The sequence below is a fragment of the Rhinopithecus roxellana genome, chromosome 21, assembly GCF_007565055.1.
Source record: "Rhinopithecus roxellana isolate Shanxi Qingling chromosome 21, ASM756505v1, whole genome shotgun sequence".
Lineage (NCBI taxonomy): Eukaryota > Metazoa > Chordata > Mammalia > Primates > Cercopithecidae > Rhinopithecus > Rhinopithecus roxellana.
This window is the reverse complement of record NC_044569.1, coordinates 1,931,340-1,945,701: the sequence shown is the minus strand read 5'-3', so window position 1 is coordinate 1,945,701 and position 14,362 is coordinate 1,931,340. Positions and strand designations below refer to the sequence as shown.

At 38.1% G+C, this 14,362-nt stretch overlaps 1 protein-coding gene across 1 annotated transcript in view; it reads right to left on the bottom strand.

Moving 5' to 3' along the window:
- Positions 1-14,362, bottom strand: part of RBBP8 (RB binding protein 8, endonuclease) — a 93,649-nt gene that overhangs the window by 65,977 nt on the left and 13,310 nt on the right. Inside the window, exon 4 of the mRNA XM_010383239.2 lies at positions 7,665-7,760. Within this exon, the coding sequence (XP_010381541.2) occupies positions 7,665-7,760 (96 nt within the window). The remainder of the gene's footprint in view (positions 1-7,664; positions 7,761-14,362) is intronic.

Sequence of the window (14,362 nt, the reverse complement as noted above, 5' to 3'; positions counted from 1 at the left end):
CCCGGCCTCAGTTTTTCTTATCACCTACCATTCTTGATAATAGTATCTGTGAAAAAGGGTCAATTTTTGATTGCTGATCCTAGTTTAAATTTAAATAGATGTAAGAAAATGTGCTAGCTCCTGTTTCCATCAGCACGGTTCCATTGCTTTGCTCTTGCCTATCTTCCGCTGCCGCTGCTAAAGAAAAAACACTCCCAATTTCACAAGAGAATGCAGTTTCAGTAGCTATATAACAGGTAAAGGGAAAAAAGAACAATTCCACAAAACGCAGAAAGCAGTATGCATTCTAAGTTTATTCCAGTTCACAGGGATGAAGAAATAAAAGCTTCCATTTGCTACTAAAACTTATCAGACTAACAATTATGCTCAATTGTTTGCTATATCCCAAAAAGATTTATTCACATTTATTCATTTTCATTCAATATGGTTTCACTGTTTACTTACAATGTACTCAGTGCTGTAAATAAAACAGTGATGAAGATAATGCCATTTCTTTAAAAAGCTTATAGTCTACCAGAGAAAGACAGGCAAAAAAAAAAAAAGGTAATTACAACAAAGTATAATTCATACTGTTACAGCAGAAAGATAGCGTACTATGAACACACACAGCAACTTAACCTAGTCTAGGAAGTTAGGAAAGTCTCCTGAGGAATCTGATGTTTAAATTCAAATCTATGAATAACAGCAACACAAAAGCGGATAGTTGCAGAACCGTAAATCTCCTGATTATAAGTATCAATTTTCCTTTTAACAACAGCTGAAAATGAGCTCTCTGACTGCCAAAATGCTTTAAAAAATATTAAACTATTAGACAACTGTGTTTTAACTTCTTTGTTCAGATATTTTTAAAAAATGCATTCTATCTACTTCTCCAGCACAGTGACTGTTTCTTAGATTTGGTGAAATACTTTAGTTCCTTGAAGGAAGGTCTGTAAATATACTCATTAAACATAATAAGAATTATTAAACATAACATAAAACATAATCATTAAACATAAATGAGGCACATAATATTAGAACTTTTTATTATCTAATTTACTTTTACTAGGTTAATTCCCTTCACTGAAATATCTCACAGTGTTTTCCCATTAACATAATAAGAATTGCTTTGTTTTATGAAGAGTAGGCTGAATTACTGTTTAGAAATTTTAATGAAATAGGCTGAACATGGTGGCTGATGCTTGTAATCCTAACACTGTGGAAGGTCAAGGCAGGAGGATCACTTGAGGCCAGGAGTTTGAGACCAGCCTATGATCAACACAGCAAGACAGTCTCCATAAGAACAAAAAAATTAGCCATGCATGGTGTGGTGCTTGCCTATAGTCCTAGCTACTTGGGGGCTGATGTGAGACGATCGCTTGAGCCCAGGAATTTGAGGCTGCAGTGAGTTATGATGGTGCCATTACACTCTAGCCTGGGCAACAGAGACCCTCTCTCTAAACAAAACAAAACAAAAAGACCGAACAAAAGAAAAAAAAATTAACAAAATACATGTTGCTTTTTAAAGGCCTCAGCAAAACGTGAATTTTCACAGATTTTTAAAGCTTACTCTAGATAATCATTCTTACATATGACATAGAACTAAAACAAAATGTTAATTGTTCACCAAAAGTTACCTACTTACTCCTTTAAAGGTAGTATTTAGTTAGCAACAATTAAAAAAACAAAAACGAAAAAAAAAACCTTCCAAGAAAACAGACTATGTAATAGGCAGTGTTGAAGACCTGATATTTCAGAGTGTCTGTTTTGGTAAATTTTAGGTCAAGCACTAAATACTTTGAGATGATCATTGAAGATGTAATTAATTTACATAATGTTAATAAAGACAATATAAAGGGGAGGCATCATGAAATAGTAAAAATGGGAGCAGGGATCAGATTTAAGATATAAACTTAATTATGTATTAACTATGTGATCCTGGGAAAGTTTCTTTGCTCTTTGCCAGCTAGTTTCCTCACATGCAAAATGGATCTATCATCTATCCTGTAGCGTTAATAGAAAGATTTAGGACTGGATGCCTAAGTACACAAAGTGAATCCTCAATACAAATTAACTCCTGTATTTAAAAAAACAGATCTTCAGCTTAATTAAATGGAGCTTCATGAAACAAGAGATAAATCTTAAAGTGTGCCCAGAGGAAATTTTGGATTTTTATTTGAAGAAAGGTGAGCAAAAGCAAGTCTATAAACAGTGAGCTACATACCCCTCAACCCACCCTGACTCCCTGCCACCAAATTAATACCACCTAATGAATTACAGGCCCATATACCTAAGGATGTAAAGGTGAACGGAATGAAAGGCAAGGGAATATTTAGAATGAGAAATAGCAAAACAGCATGGCATCCACCAGAGGTAGAATAGATCTTAAAGAGAAAAGAATCTATTTTTAAGAAATGTAGAATAAAAGACATAATTTTAACAATTAAATATATCAACTGGCTGAGCACAGTGACTTATACCTACAATCCCAGCACTTTGGGAGGATGAGGTGGCAGAACTTGAAGTCAGGAGGGAGGGATCTGGTAGGAGGTAATTGAATCATAGGGGCAGTTAATGCTACGCTGCTGTTGTCTTGATGTGAGTTCTAATGAGATCTGATGGTTTCATAAGGGGCTTTCCCCCTTTTGCTTGGCACTTCTTCCTGCCGTCATGTGAAGAAGGACATGTTTACTCCCCCTTTCGCCATAATTGTAAGTTTCCTGAGGCCTCCCCAACCATGTGGAACTGTGCAGGAAGGGAAATGTTGGGTTGGAGCCTCCACATAGTCCCCACTGGGACACTGTCTAGTGGAGCTGTGATAACATGGCCATCATCCTCCAGACCTCAGAAAGGTAGATCCACCAAAAGCTTGTACTGTGCACCTGGAAAAGCCACAGACACTCAATGCCAGCCCATGAAGAAAGCTGGGAAGGGGGCTGTACTCTGCAAAATCACAGAGGCAGAGCTGCCCAAGACTGTGGGAGCCCACCTCTTGTATCAGTGTGACCTGGATGTGAGACACGGAGTCAAAGGGGATCATTTTGGAGTTTTAAAATTTCACTACCCTGCTGGATTTTGGACTTGCATGGGGCCTGCATCCCCTTCGTTTTGGCCAATTTCTCTCCTTTGGAATGGGTGTATTTACCCAATACCTGTATCCCCACTGTATCTAGCAGGTAACTAACTTGCTTTTGATTTTACAGGCTCACAGGCGGAAGGAACTTGCCTTGTCTCAGTTGAGACTTTGGACTTGGACTTTTGGGTTAATGCTGTAATGAGTTAAGATTCTAGGGGACTATGGGGAAGGCATCATTGTGTTTTGAAATGCGAGAACATGAGATGTGGAAGGGGAAAGGAGTGGAATGACATGATTTGGCTGTGTCCCCAACCAAAGCTCATCTTGAATTGTAGGTCCCATAATCCTGACCCGTGGGAGGTAATTGAATCATGGGGGTGGTTATTCGCATGCTCCTGTTCTTGTGGACAGTGAGTTCTCATGAGATCTGATGGTTTTATAAGGGGCTTATCCCCCTTTTGCTTGGCACTTCTTCCTGCCATCATGTGAAGAAGGATGTGTTTGCTTTCCTTTCTGTCATGATTGTAAGTTTCCTGAGGCCTCCCCAGTTCTGCAGAACTGTGAGTCAATTAAACCTCATTTCTTTATAAATTACCCAATTCCAGGCAATCCTTTATATCAGCATGAAAACGGACTAATACAGGGGGAAAAATATACATACATATATATACATATATACACACACACACACACACACATATATATATAGACTGCATAAAAGAAAGTAATTTAATGGGAAGGAGATGAGGCACTCATCCACTGATTTCTTCTCTGAAACGGCCTGGAGAAGAAAAACTACTTAAAAAGGAAGTGCAAGACTGCAAAGAATGGACAGCCAATTGTATCAAGCCAATGTTTCAAGCAAAACATAATGAAAATGTTATCCAGTAAATTTGAGTGTAGTAATTTTGGGCCCTAAACAACTTGCTAAGGAACAACTAAACAGGAAGGGTACTGGAAGTCAATATAATCAAGTCCTTGAGTCGGCCCGGTCATCTTATTGTCTACTACTGTGAAGAATAAAATCCCTGGCTCCACCTTCTGTGCTGTGAAATCCTTTACCTGTCCACATAGGTGAATACACCAGGGATCTCATAGTCAGATCCTGCTATAAATGAGGAAAGCAGGGCAACTATGGCTCCGGGACTCCCTGTTAGCCTTGTCAAAGCTCTCTTAAAAGTACAGTACCCTCTTCCCTCTCTTCTTCAGAGTTAGAGGCACGAAGGTCTGACAGCTCTCCCAGATGCCTTACTTCTTACAGATATTTTTCCCAATAAATCTCTTCAGTGTCCAAGGTCTTGTTGATGTTTGCTTCTCAGAGAACTCAGGCTAATATATTTAGTTATTAGTGCCAATCTTAACATTTTCTTTACGTAGGAATCATGGAACAAAAAGCATTCCTAATCTCTTGGCGTTAATGCTATTACTCACTCCAACCTCACTGCTTGTAGAAAGTGGTGTAATGGTAGAAATGAGAGAAAAAAACGTGGTGAAATAAGAGAAGGAAGTTCTTCAATGGCTGGAGTTAAAGGTTGAGAGAGGCATGTTCCTTGAAATCCTCCACTACATATCCAGAGAAAATAGAAGGAAGCATCTCAACACACTACAGACTCATGAGTTCCTTTCCAGTGCTGACCTGGGAAAGAGTGGGAGAGATGGCTTTCTCGTTTTCCTGACTTCTCAGCTAGATAGCCCAGACACGGCTGTGTTATATAATACAGACTAGAGTGCAAAAAGTTGGAATCATCTTCCAATTAGAAGATAGCATAAGTCTTATTAAATATCTATTATGTACTGCTACTTCCATTATCTCATTTAAACTTCTAAATAGCCCTGCAAAGAAGGTATTGTTAGTGATCAAGCCCTATGTTCCTGGCTTTTCTTCTATTTTAATAGTTTCTCTTTGTCAATCTTTTGCTGCCTGGGTCCGTATTCTTCATTAAACCTTAATCAGGAATGCCAAAGGATTCAGCCCTAAGACCTCTTTGTTCTTCCTCTACTATTCAAACATGTCCTTAAGAAATCCACTGAATTCTAGACTCACATATACATCTATCTACTTAACACTTCCATTTGGATAGAGAGAGGCTGTTGCTACCTACTTATATCCCTTTGTTATTCCCCTGCTGAAACCCTTCAATGGTATCTATCACAATTAAAATCCAAACTTTTGCCTATGTCCCTACAAAATCTAGTTGTTGCCCCACTAGATTTCCCATCTTACTCCTATCCCTCATCCCCTTTACTCATTAAGCTAGAACCACAGTAGACTTTCTGTTCCTCAAATATTTCAAACTTATTTCTACCTTAGATTTTCACATTTGTCTGTTCTATTTCCTTTTGTCTCTAGTTCTTCAAGTGGATGGTTCCTTTTTGTCAATCAAGTCTCAGTTAAGATAGCATCCCAACTCCATGGGAACAGAAGCTCCTGTGTTTAGGATAACCTTCCAGACCTCACCCTATGTATCTCTTCATTTTGGCTGTTGACTTGTATCCTTTAACGAATTTTTTGCAATAAATTGATAAATATAAATGTTTTCCTGAGTTTGGTGAGCCACTCTAGTAATTATAACCCGAGGAGGGGGTTGCAGGAACCCCGATTTACAGTCTGTCCAAAGCATGGGTAAACAACCTGGGGCTTGCAATTGGTGTCAGAATTGAGGGGAGGGCAGAGTCATGGGGACAAAGCCCTCAACCTGTGGGACCTGATGCCATATCCAGTGTAGGAACAGAATTAAGAGGACACCCAGCTAGTGTCTGCTGTAGAATTAATTGTTTGCTTGTTGGTAGGGGAAACTCCTCCTCACACCTGGTGTCTGAAGCACGTTGTGTGAGTACAGTGGGAAAAGCTGAGTTTGGTTTTGTTTCTACACAGGTCCTGTGGTTACTCGGTAATTACATAATTTAATTTTATTTTCTTCATAGCATTTATAATCTGAAATTGTCTCATTTGTTTGTCATATGGCTTACTCCCAACCTTTGAAAATTAAATATATGCACAGACAGGAGTGCTAAATTATATTCACCAACTAAGATATATAAGTCTTATTCAACCTGTTATGTATTATTACTTGCACTATCTAGTTTAATCCATGACATACTAGGAAAAGTATCATCCCCAGCCCCCCCTAAAGCAACACCTAAGACAGCAAGGACTCAAATATTTGTTGTGGAATCTGAATTAAGAACACAGGGTGAAGCTGGAATTCAAAAACATACGTGATTCTAAAGCACATAGGTCTTTATTCCACAATACACTGCCTATTCCAACAAATGTGCATCCATTGAGTTCATAGTTGCAGAAAGTACTCAATTTCAGTTTGCATATATGAAGAATATTAAATTATTTCACCACTAAAAGGGTAGAGACAAACTCAAATCACCCAGCCCTTCTATAACATATGCAAAAATATCAAGAAAAATAATTTTTTTAGGAGACAGGGTCTCGTTCTGTTACACAGGCTGGAGTGGATGCACAATCATAGCTAGCTCAAACTCCTGGACTCAAGCAATGCTCCTGTCTTAGTGTCCTGAGTAGCCAGGACTGCAGTCACATGCCTGGCTAATTTTTAATGTTTTGTAGAGATGAGTTCTTGCTATACTGCCACGCTGGTTTTGAACTCCTGGACTCAAGCAATCATCCTCTTGCCTTGGCCTCCCAAAGAACTGAGGTTATAGGCAGGAGCCACTATGCCTGCCCTGGAAAAACAGAAATGATAAAGAAAGTATGGAATATTGTGGGTTTTTTTTTTTTTTTTTTGAGACATGGTCTTGCTGTCACCCAGGCTGGAGTGCAGTAGTGCGATCATAGCTCACTGCAGCCTCAAAAACCTTGGACTCAAGTGATCCTCCAGAGCAGCTGAAACTACAGGTTCAGGCCACCATGCCCAGCTTTTAAAATGTTTTGTAGAGACAGGGTCTCGCTTTGTTTGTCCAGGCTGGTCTTAAACGTCTGGCCTCAAGCGATCCTCCCGCCTTAGCCTCCCAAAGTGTTGAGATTACAGGTGTGAGTCACCATGTTTGGCTGGAATATTGTTTACTATAGTAGGTAGGTAGTTTATGGGTCCTAAATAGCACTTACAATTCAGAAAAGGGAATATAGCAAATGCTGGAAGCCTTTGTAATCCTCAGTGTTAACCTCATAGGAGTGGGAAAGAAAGAAATCTGTGTATGGAAGTAAGTGATATTATCTCAGGAATAATCAGAAAGAAGAATCCCTAGACTCCCTCAAAGTGAGGAAATTTGCAAGGAAGAAAAGAGAACAGCAAGAGTAAGAAAAGATGACAGAAACAGAATTGTGAAACAGTTTCCACCCACTTAGAAGTAAAACTGGAATTAAAGCATTAAATGAATTAGAACATTGCTACCCTTGAGCTTTCACTACAGCAAACAGATAAAGATATCGTTTAAAGGCTAAACTGATGTGATCTCACAATTAATGAAAATCTTTAAGACTAGATCCTTATTTTCATAAAGCATTCATTCAAAGGTGAGAGAAGGCTGTGGGAAAGATCACTTTCAATCCCAAAACTAAATACAAATGAAAGTCAATGTACTCCTTATTAAGGAGGAAATCACGTATTACTCAAGACCTAAGTGCCAGACTCACCGATCTTCTAAAACTTTAATGGTTTCATGAAGGACTTTCTGCTGTTCCCTCAGCTGTTGATTTTTGGTGAAGAATTCTTCTAGTCTTTGTGCGTCTCTAAAGGTCAAAAAATAAATAAGTTTTTCAGATAAAAATACTCTTAACAGGATAATTCTAAGAGCTCCACTGCGTTTATATAACGAACTTCTTGTACCAAAACAAAACAACTGAAAAGGTCAAGTTGGAATATCTTGTAAATCACAGTTCAAATTATACTAGAATTTGCTCTGCAGAGCTCTTATATACCATAAAGGTATCATGTCACCATGGACTCAACTTTGTCAAAACAGCTATCAAAACGTACATTATTATTTTGCACATATTAATGTAAATAATATTTCTCTACTCACATCACCTCTTTCAATTATGGGGAACTCATACTTCCTATTTTACTAATTTCTGTGTTTAAAATTTTTACCTGGTCTTGCTTTTAAATCAGAGCTTACAGTGAAGTGGAAGAATATGAACCCTACGCCCAGATGCAACATGGGTTTGAGTCCAGCTCATTTACCAGCTGTGTGACCTGATACAATTAACCTTAACTCTCTGTGCCTCACAAAGTATAGATACATTAATATCTATTGCAAAACGTCTGAAGTATTAATGTATGTACTGGATATGGAACAGGGTGGCGCACAGTAGGCTCTATGTTAAGTGTTTAATTATGACTTTATAGTGAAAAAACACTAACAAAGACAACTAAAATTTTCTTCTACTTAAACCTGATTACCTTCCAAAGTCGTCGTATTTTACCCGTCTATCATTATTTTTAAAAATCACATTATTTTTTTTTTTTTGAGACGGAGTCTCGCTCTGTCGCCCAGGCTGGAGTGCAGTGGCCAGATCTCAGCTCACTGCAAGCTCCGCCTCCCGGGTTCACGCCATTCTCCTGCCTCAGCCTCCCGAGTAGCTGGGACTACAGGTGCCACCACCTCGCCCAGCTAGTTTTTTGTATTTTTAGTAGAGATGGGGTTTCACCGTGTTAGCCAGGATGGTCTCGATCTCCTGACCTCGTGATCCGCCCGTCTCGGCCTCCCAAAGTGCTGGGATTACAGGCTTGAGCCACCGCACCCGGTCAAAAATCACATTATTATATAAAGTATGCACATATTTTAATTGTAAGAAAACCCATTAGAAATTTGATTGGGATTTTCTGTATAGTCTTAAAGCTGAAAATATAAGATAATACTGTGATTCAAATGCCTTCCCCCAGTCCCTTGAAGGGCCTAAAATATCAAATCAGAGTGGCAAAATCAGTCTGTCATAAAAAGCAGATGTCAAAATGATTGTGTCAAAGTGGCTAGAATAGAGTGTCACTGGCACCAAAATAGATGGGTAAAACAACTAAGTCAAAATGTCAGGTAACAAATATAGAGGGTATTTCTTAAAAATTTGTTGAGCAGTTTATATTAATTGAAAAACATGTAAGAGCAATACCATCTTGCTATACAACAAATATGGTTATGGTAGCATGTAAAGACATCTGAGAACTTGAAGATAACAGACAATGATATATCATTGAAGGTTGTTAACTTGGCCATTTCTCATTTAACAAAAATTAAAAAAATAAATAAATATTTCCTAATACTTCCAGAAAATGTATTTAATTCAGAAGGAACACCAGGTTTTCACTGATCCTATTCGGCAAATATAACCAGATAACTTGTCTAAGCCTGGGGGTGTGATTAAAGTCATGTTCTAAAACAGACTGCCAACATGTATTCAAATTTAATAGTTAAATAATCTGTATCATAAAATACAGTAAATATTAAATTGAAGATTTACACGCACAGGCACACATATACATTTTCACTCTTAAGCAGTGAAAATAGCAAAGGGTTTTTTCTTAAATGATGAACAGAACTCTGTAATAGTAGTGAGTTATCTGATTTTCCCATATTCATATATTCCATCACTGTTCTATTTAGAATGACTCAGAGCATGACCGTATTTGTCTTAAAGTTAAACTATTATGTAGATGAACAACCTAAGTTAAAGTTAAAACTAACTTCAATTACTTAAAATATTCAGGTCAAGAAAGTGGTAACATAAAGAGCTTTTACTAATTGCAGAAATAATTTAACAAGGTCTTTAAGAAAGCAAATTGATGAATTCCAGACAGTGTAAAAAGAGTCATGCAATTTCGAAAAGTGTCTAATATATTAAAGACAGGTCTACCCTGGACCTCATCCAAAGGAAGAGTTATTACTACACCAATCACTAACTTCATTTCTAAGGCAAGCTCAATGTCATTAGCAGCATTTTACTAAAAACTCAGTATCATTTTCCTAACTGGTGGCCTTCTGTTTTTCTAAGGTAACTGAATATTTTAAATATAACTGGCATAGGAAGCTGGGTAAATCTTGTATTTGAAAATGTAACTGTAATAAGATAGATAACAAACCTTCCTGTCTCTTTTACATACCTATGCAGCACATACAACAATTTTTTCATTACTTTGAAATCAAATGTCACATATGGGGGCTGGGGGGGGAGATCTATAGGGAGAGATAGGAACTACCATGAATAAAATGGACAAACATTATGTTTGAGTTATACTCTCTATACAGAAACTTTTGTGATAAGGAATAGAAAGTAAGAAAACAGTGCTGCACAACTGGAAAATGTTTTTCTGTCTTTACAATTCTTTAAATTTCTTAATTAAATAATTTTTTAAAGAAAACAAGGGTTTATCTGAAGGTGAGTAGTCTACATTCTAGAATTTCTAAATTTCTCAGCAGCTAAAGATAATTTTCTTAGTAAGTGTTATAAAGCTGGCTGAATACGGCAGATGTCATCTTTATTATTTCCTCAGCACAAAGTAGTTATTTTATTTTATTTTTTTTTTGAGTGACCAAGGCCCAAAGCACAGTCTCAAGAGGTCTTGAGAACATGTGCTAAAGGTGGCTGGGTTACAGATTTATTTTATAATTTTAGAGGGACAGAAGTTACAGGCAGACATCAATCAATAAATATAAGGTATACATTGGTTCAGTCTGAAAAGATGGGACAACTTGAAGTGGGGGTTTGTGGGTCATATGTGGATTTAAAGATTTCCTGATGGCAATTGGTTGAAAGGGTTAAACTCTGACTGAAGAGTTGAAGCCAGCAGAAAGAAATGTTTGTAATTAAGATTCGGGATGGAGGGGTGGGCTTGTGGAAGCCAAGGTTCTTATTATGTAGATGAAGCCTCCCAGTCGCAGACTTCAGAGAAGAAATGATAAATGTCTTTATCAAGCCCTAAAAGGTTCCAGGCTCTTAGTTAAATCTCTCCTGGATCAGGAAAAGACCTGGAAAGGGAAGAGGATTCTCTATAGAATATGGTTTCCACATGAGAGACAGCTGTGCAGGGCCATTTCAAAATATGTCAAAGAAATACATTTTGGAGTAAAATACTTTTATTTCTTTCAGGGCCTGCCATCTGTCATGTGATACTATACTAGGGACAGGTTGGTATTTGACATCTTATTGCTACAAAGAGGCCGTTTTGTCAGTCTTAAATTTTCTGTTTTAATGTCAATGTTGGTCAGTTGTGCCTGAATTCCATAGGGAGAAGATTACAATGAAGCATGTCTGATGTGATGTCCACTTCCCATCATGGCCTGAACTAGTTTTGCAGGTTTACTTTAGAATGCCCTTGGTCAAGACTGGGGGTCCATTCAGTTAGTTGGGGAGCTTAAAATTTTATTTTTGGTTTACATAATGTTTATCACTACATAATATTACATTGTAGGTTTATCTGCTGTTTGCTTCCTCTAAAGAATATTAAACTCTTTTTTTCAATTGGTGTACTCTTGTGCCCATACCCTAGAAGAGTACCTAGTATAAAGTATTGTCTCCGTAAGTACTTCTTGATGACATTAATGAATTAATTAGCTATAAGAAACTAGAACAGGTTAAGTCACTGTGCCATGTCAATATAGCGACCCCATCTCTACAAAAGAATAATTTAAAAACTAGTCAGGTGTGGTGGCACACAGCTGTAGGTCCCAGCTACTAGGGAGGCTGAGGCAGGAGGATTGCCTGAGCCCAGGAGTTTGAGGCTGCAGTGAGCCATGATTGTACCATTGCATTCCAGCTTGGGCAAGAAGTGAGATTCTGTCTCAAAAACTTTTTTTTTCCCCTCTAAATATAAGATCTTCTTGTCTACGAAGAGGTACAATTTGACTTCCTCGTTTTCAATTAGGATGCCTTTTCTTTTTCTCTTGCCTGACTGCTCTAAGACTTCCAGTACTATGCTGAATAATGGTGGTGAAAGTGGGCATCTTTGACTTGTTCCAGTTCTTAGAAGAAAGGCTTTCAACTCTTCCCTATTTGGTATAATGTTAACTATGGGTTTGGGCACATTTGACCTTTATTATTTTGAGGTTTGTTCATTATATGCCCTAGTTTGAGAGTTTTTTTTAACCACGAAGGGATGTTTAATTTTATCAAATGCTTTTTCTGCATCTATTGAGCTGACCATAAGATTTTTGTCCTTCATACTACTGAGGTGATGTATCATGGTTATTGCTTTGCATATGTTAAGCTATTCTTGCATCACTGAGATAAATCCCACTTAATAATGATGTATTATCTTCTTAATGTGCTGCTGGATTTGGTTTCCTAGTATTTTGTTGAACATTTTTGCATCTATGTTCATCAGGGAGACTGGACTGTAGTTTTTTAGTTGCATCCTTGTCTGCTTTTGGTATCAGGGTGATGCTGGTCTTGCAGATTGAGATAGGAAAAATTCCTTCCTTTTCACTTTTTTAGAATAGTTTAAGGAAAATTGGTATTAGTTCTTTGTAAGTTTGATAGAATTCAGCAGTGAATTTATCTGGTCCTGGACTTGGTGATTACTGATTAATTTTGCTATTCATTACTGGTTTGTTCAGGTTTTCTATTTCTTCCTGATTCAATCTTGGTAAGTCATATGTATCCAGAAATGCACTAATTTCCTCTAGTTTTCCAGTTTATTAGCATATAGTTATTCATAATGGTCCTTAATGATCTTTTGTGTTTCTGTGGTACCAGTTGTAATATCACTTTTCATTCTTTTTTTTTTTTGAGATGGAGTCTTGCTCTGTTGCCCAGGCTGGAGTGCAGTTGTGCTATCTCGGCTCACTGCAAGCTCCACCTCCCAGCTTCACGCCATTCTCCTGCCTCAGCCCCCTGAGTAGCTGGGATTACAGGCGCTCGCCACCACGCGTGGCTAATTTTTGCATTTTTAGCAGAGACGGGGTTTCACCGTGTTAGCCAGGATGGTCTCGATCTCCTGATCTCGTGATCCACCCACCTCGGCCTCCCAAAGTGCTGGGATTACAGGTGTGAGCCACTGTGCCTGGCCTTTTCATTCTTGATTTTATGTGGGTCTTCTCTTGTCTTTTCTCGGTTAGTCTGCTGGGGTCTGTTTCTGGCAAACTTTTATAATTAGTGAAAGAGGACCCAGGGATGTTCTGCAGAAGATGACTAGAATGGTGACAGCCAGCGTTTTGCAGTGAGTCCAAGAATAAGACAGCAAGTCAGAATACTAAGGATGGGAGGGAAGAAAGAAGTAACCTGAGTCTTTGAGTCACCTATTAACCAGTCCTAGAGTCCCTTCTTTGGGCTTTCCACATAAAAGAAGAAATTTCCCTTACTGTAGAAGTCACTTCTGATTTTTTTATTTTTCACAGTAATAAAATATCCTACCTAATAAAATGTACATCCTACATTCATTACTCAAAAAAGGATTATTTGGTTTTCTGTTTAAGTTAAAAAACAGCTCCATTAGGGGTACTAAACACAGCTCTGCCACAGAAACACAGAAAAGGGGTATTCTATGGTTAAGGAGGTTTTCAGTAACATCTTTAGGGTAGGAACATGTACAGTTACAACAAGGCACTTTAAAATGCTAAGAAGAACCAGCAATTTTCACTTTAAACAAAACTTTAAAAAAATGTATGATTTTATATTCCTGAATCAACTAAGTTCACTTCCAAACGTGACTTTTTGGTGTAACAGAAAATGTACCAATTTTCATTTGCAGATTATAATGGGAAAAAAAGCTTTTTTGTTTGTTTGTTTTTTTGGGACAGGGTCTCACTCCGTCACCCAGGCTGGAGTGCAGTAGCAAAATCTCGGGTCACTGTAACCTATGCCTCCTGGGCTCAAGCAATCCTCCCACCTCAGCCTCTGGAGTAGTTGGGACCACAGGTGCGTGCCACTGCACGTGCCTAATTTTTTGCATTAATAGAAATGGGGTTTCACCATATTGCCTAGGCTAGTCTCAAACACCTGAGCTCAATCAAGTTGCCTGCTTTGGCTTCCCGAAGTGTTGGGATTACAGGTGTGAGCCACCGTGCCTGGCCACAGATGGCATGTTACAGCCTTGGAAGCTTTCAGAAAGTGAAGTAACTGATGCCCATAGACACAGACTGTAAAACAAATGTATTATTATTAGTTACATGATACTGACTTTTGTTATGGGTGCTGATATTTTACTCTGCCATCTGTTTCAGATTCCTGAATGTGGAAGCTCTAGAGAATCATGGGTAAAATCTGTTCCAGAACTTAAAAAATCAGATCTGATTTAGAACTTTATAAGCAAAACAATTCAGGGAATCTTTGAGTAATTTCAAACTACCTAAAAGGAGTCTTAAAATGCCCATTTAGCTTCCATTCAAATGAGTTTTGAA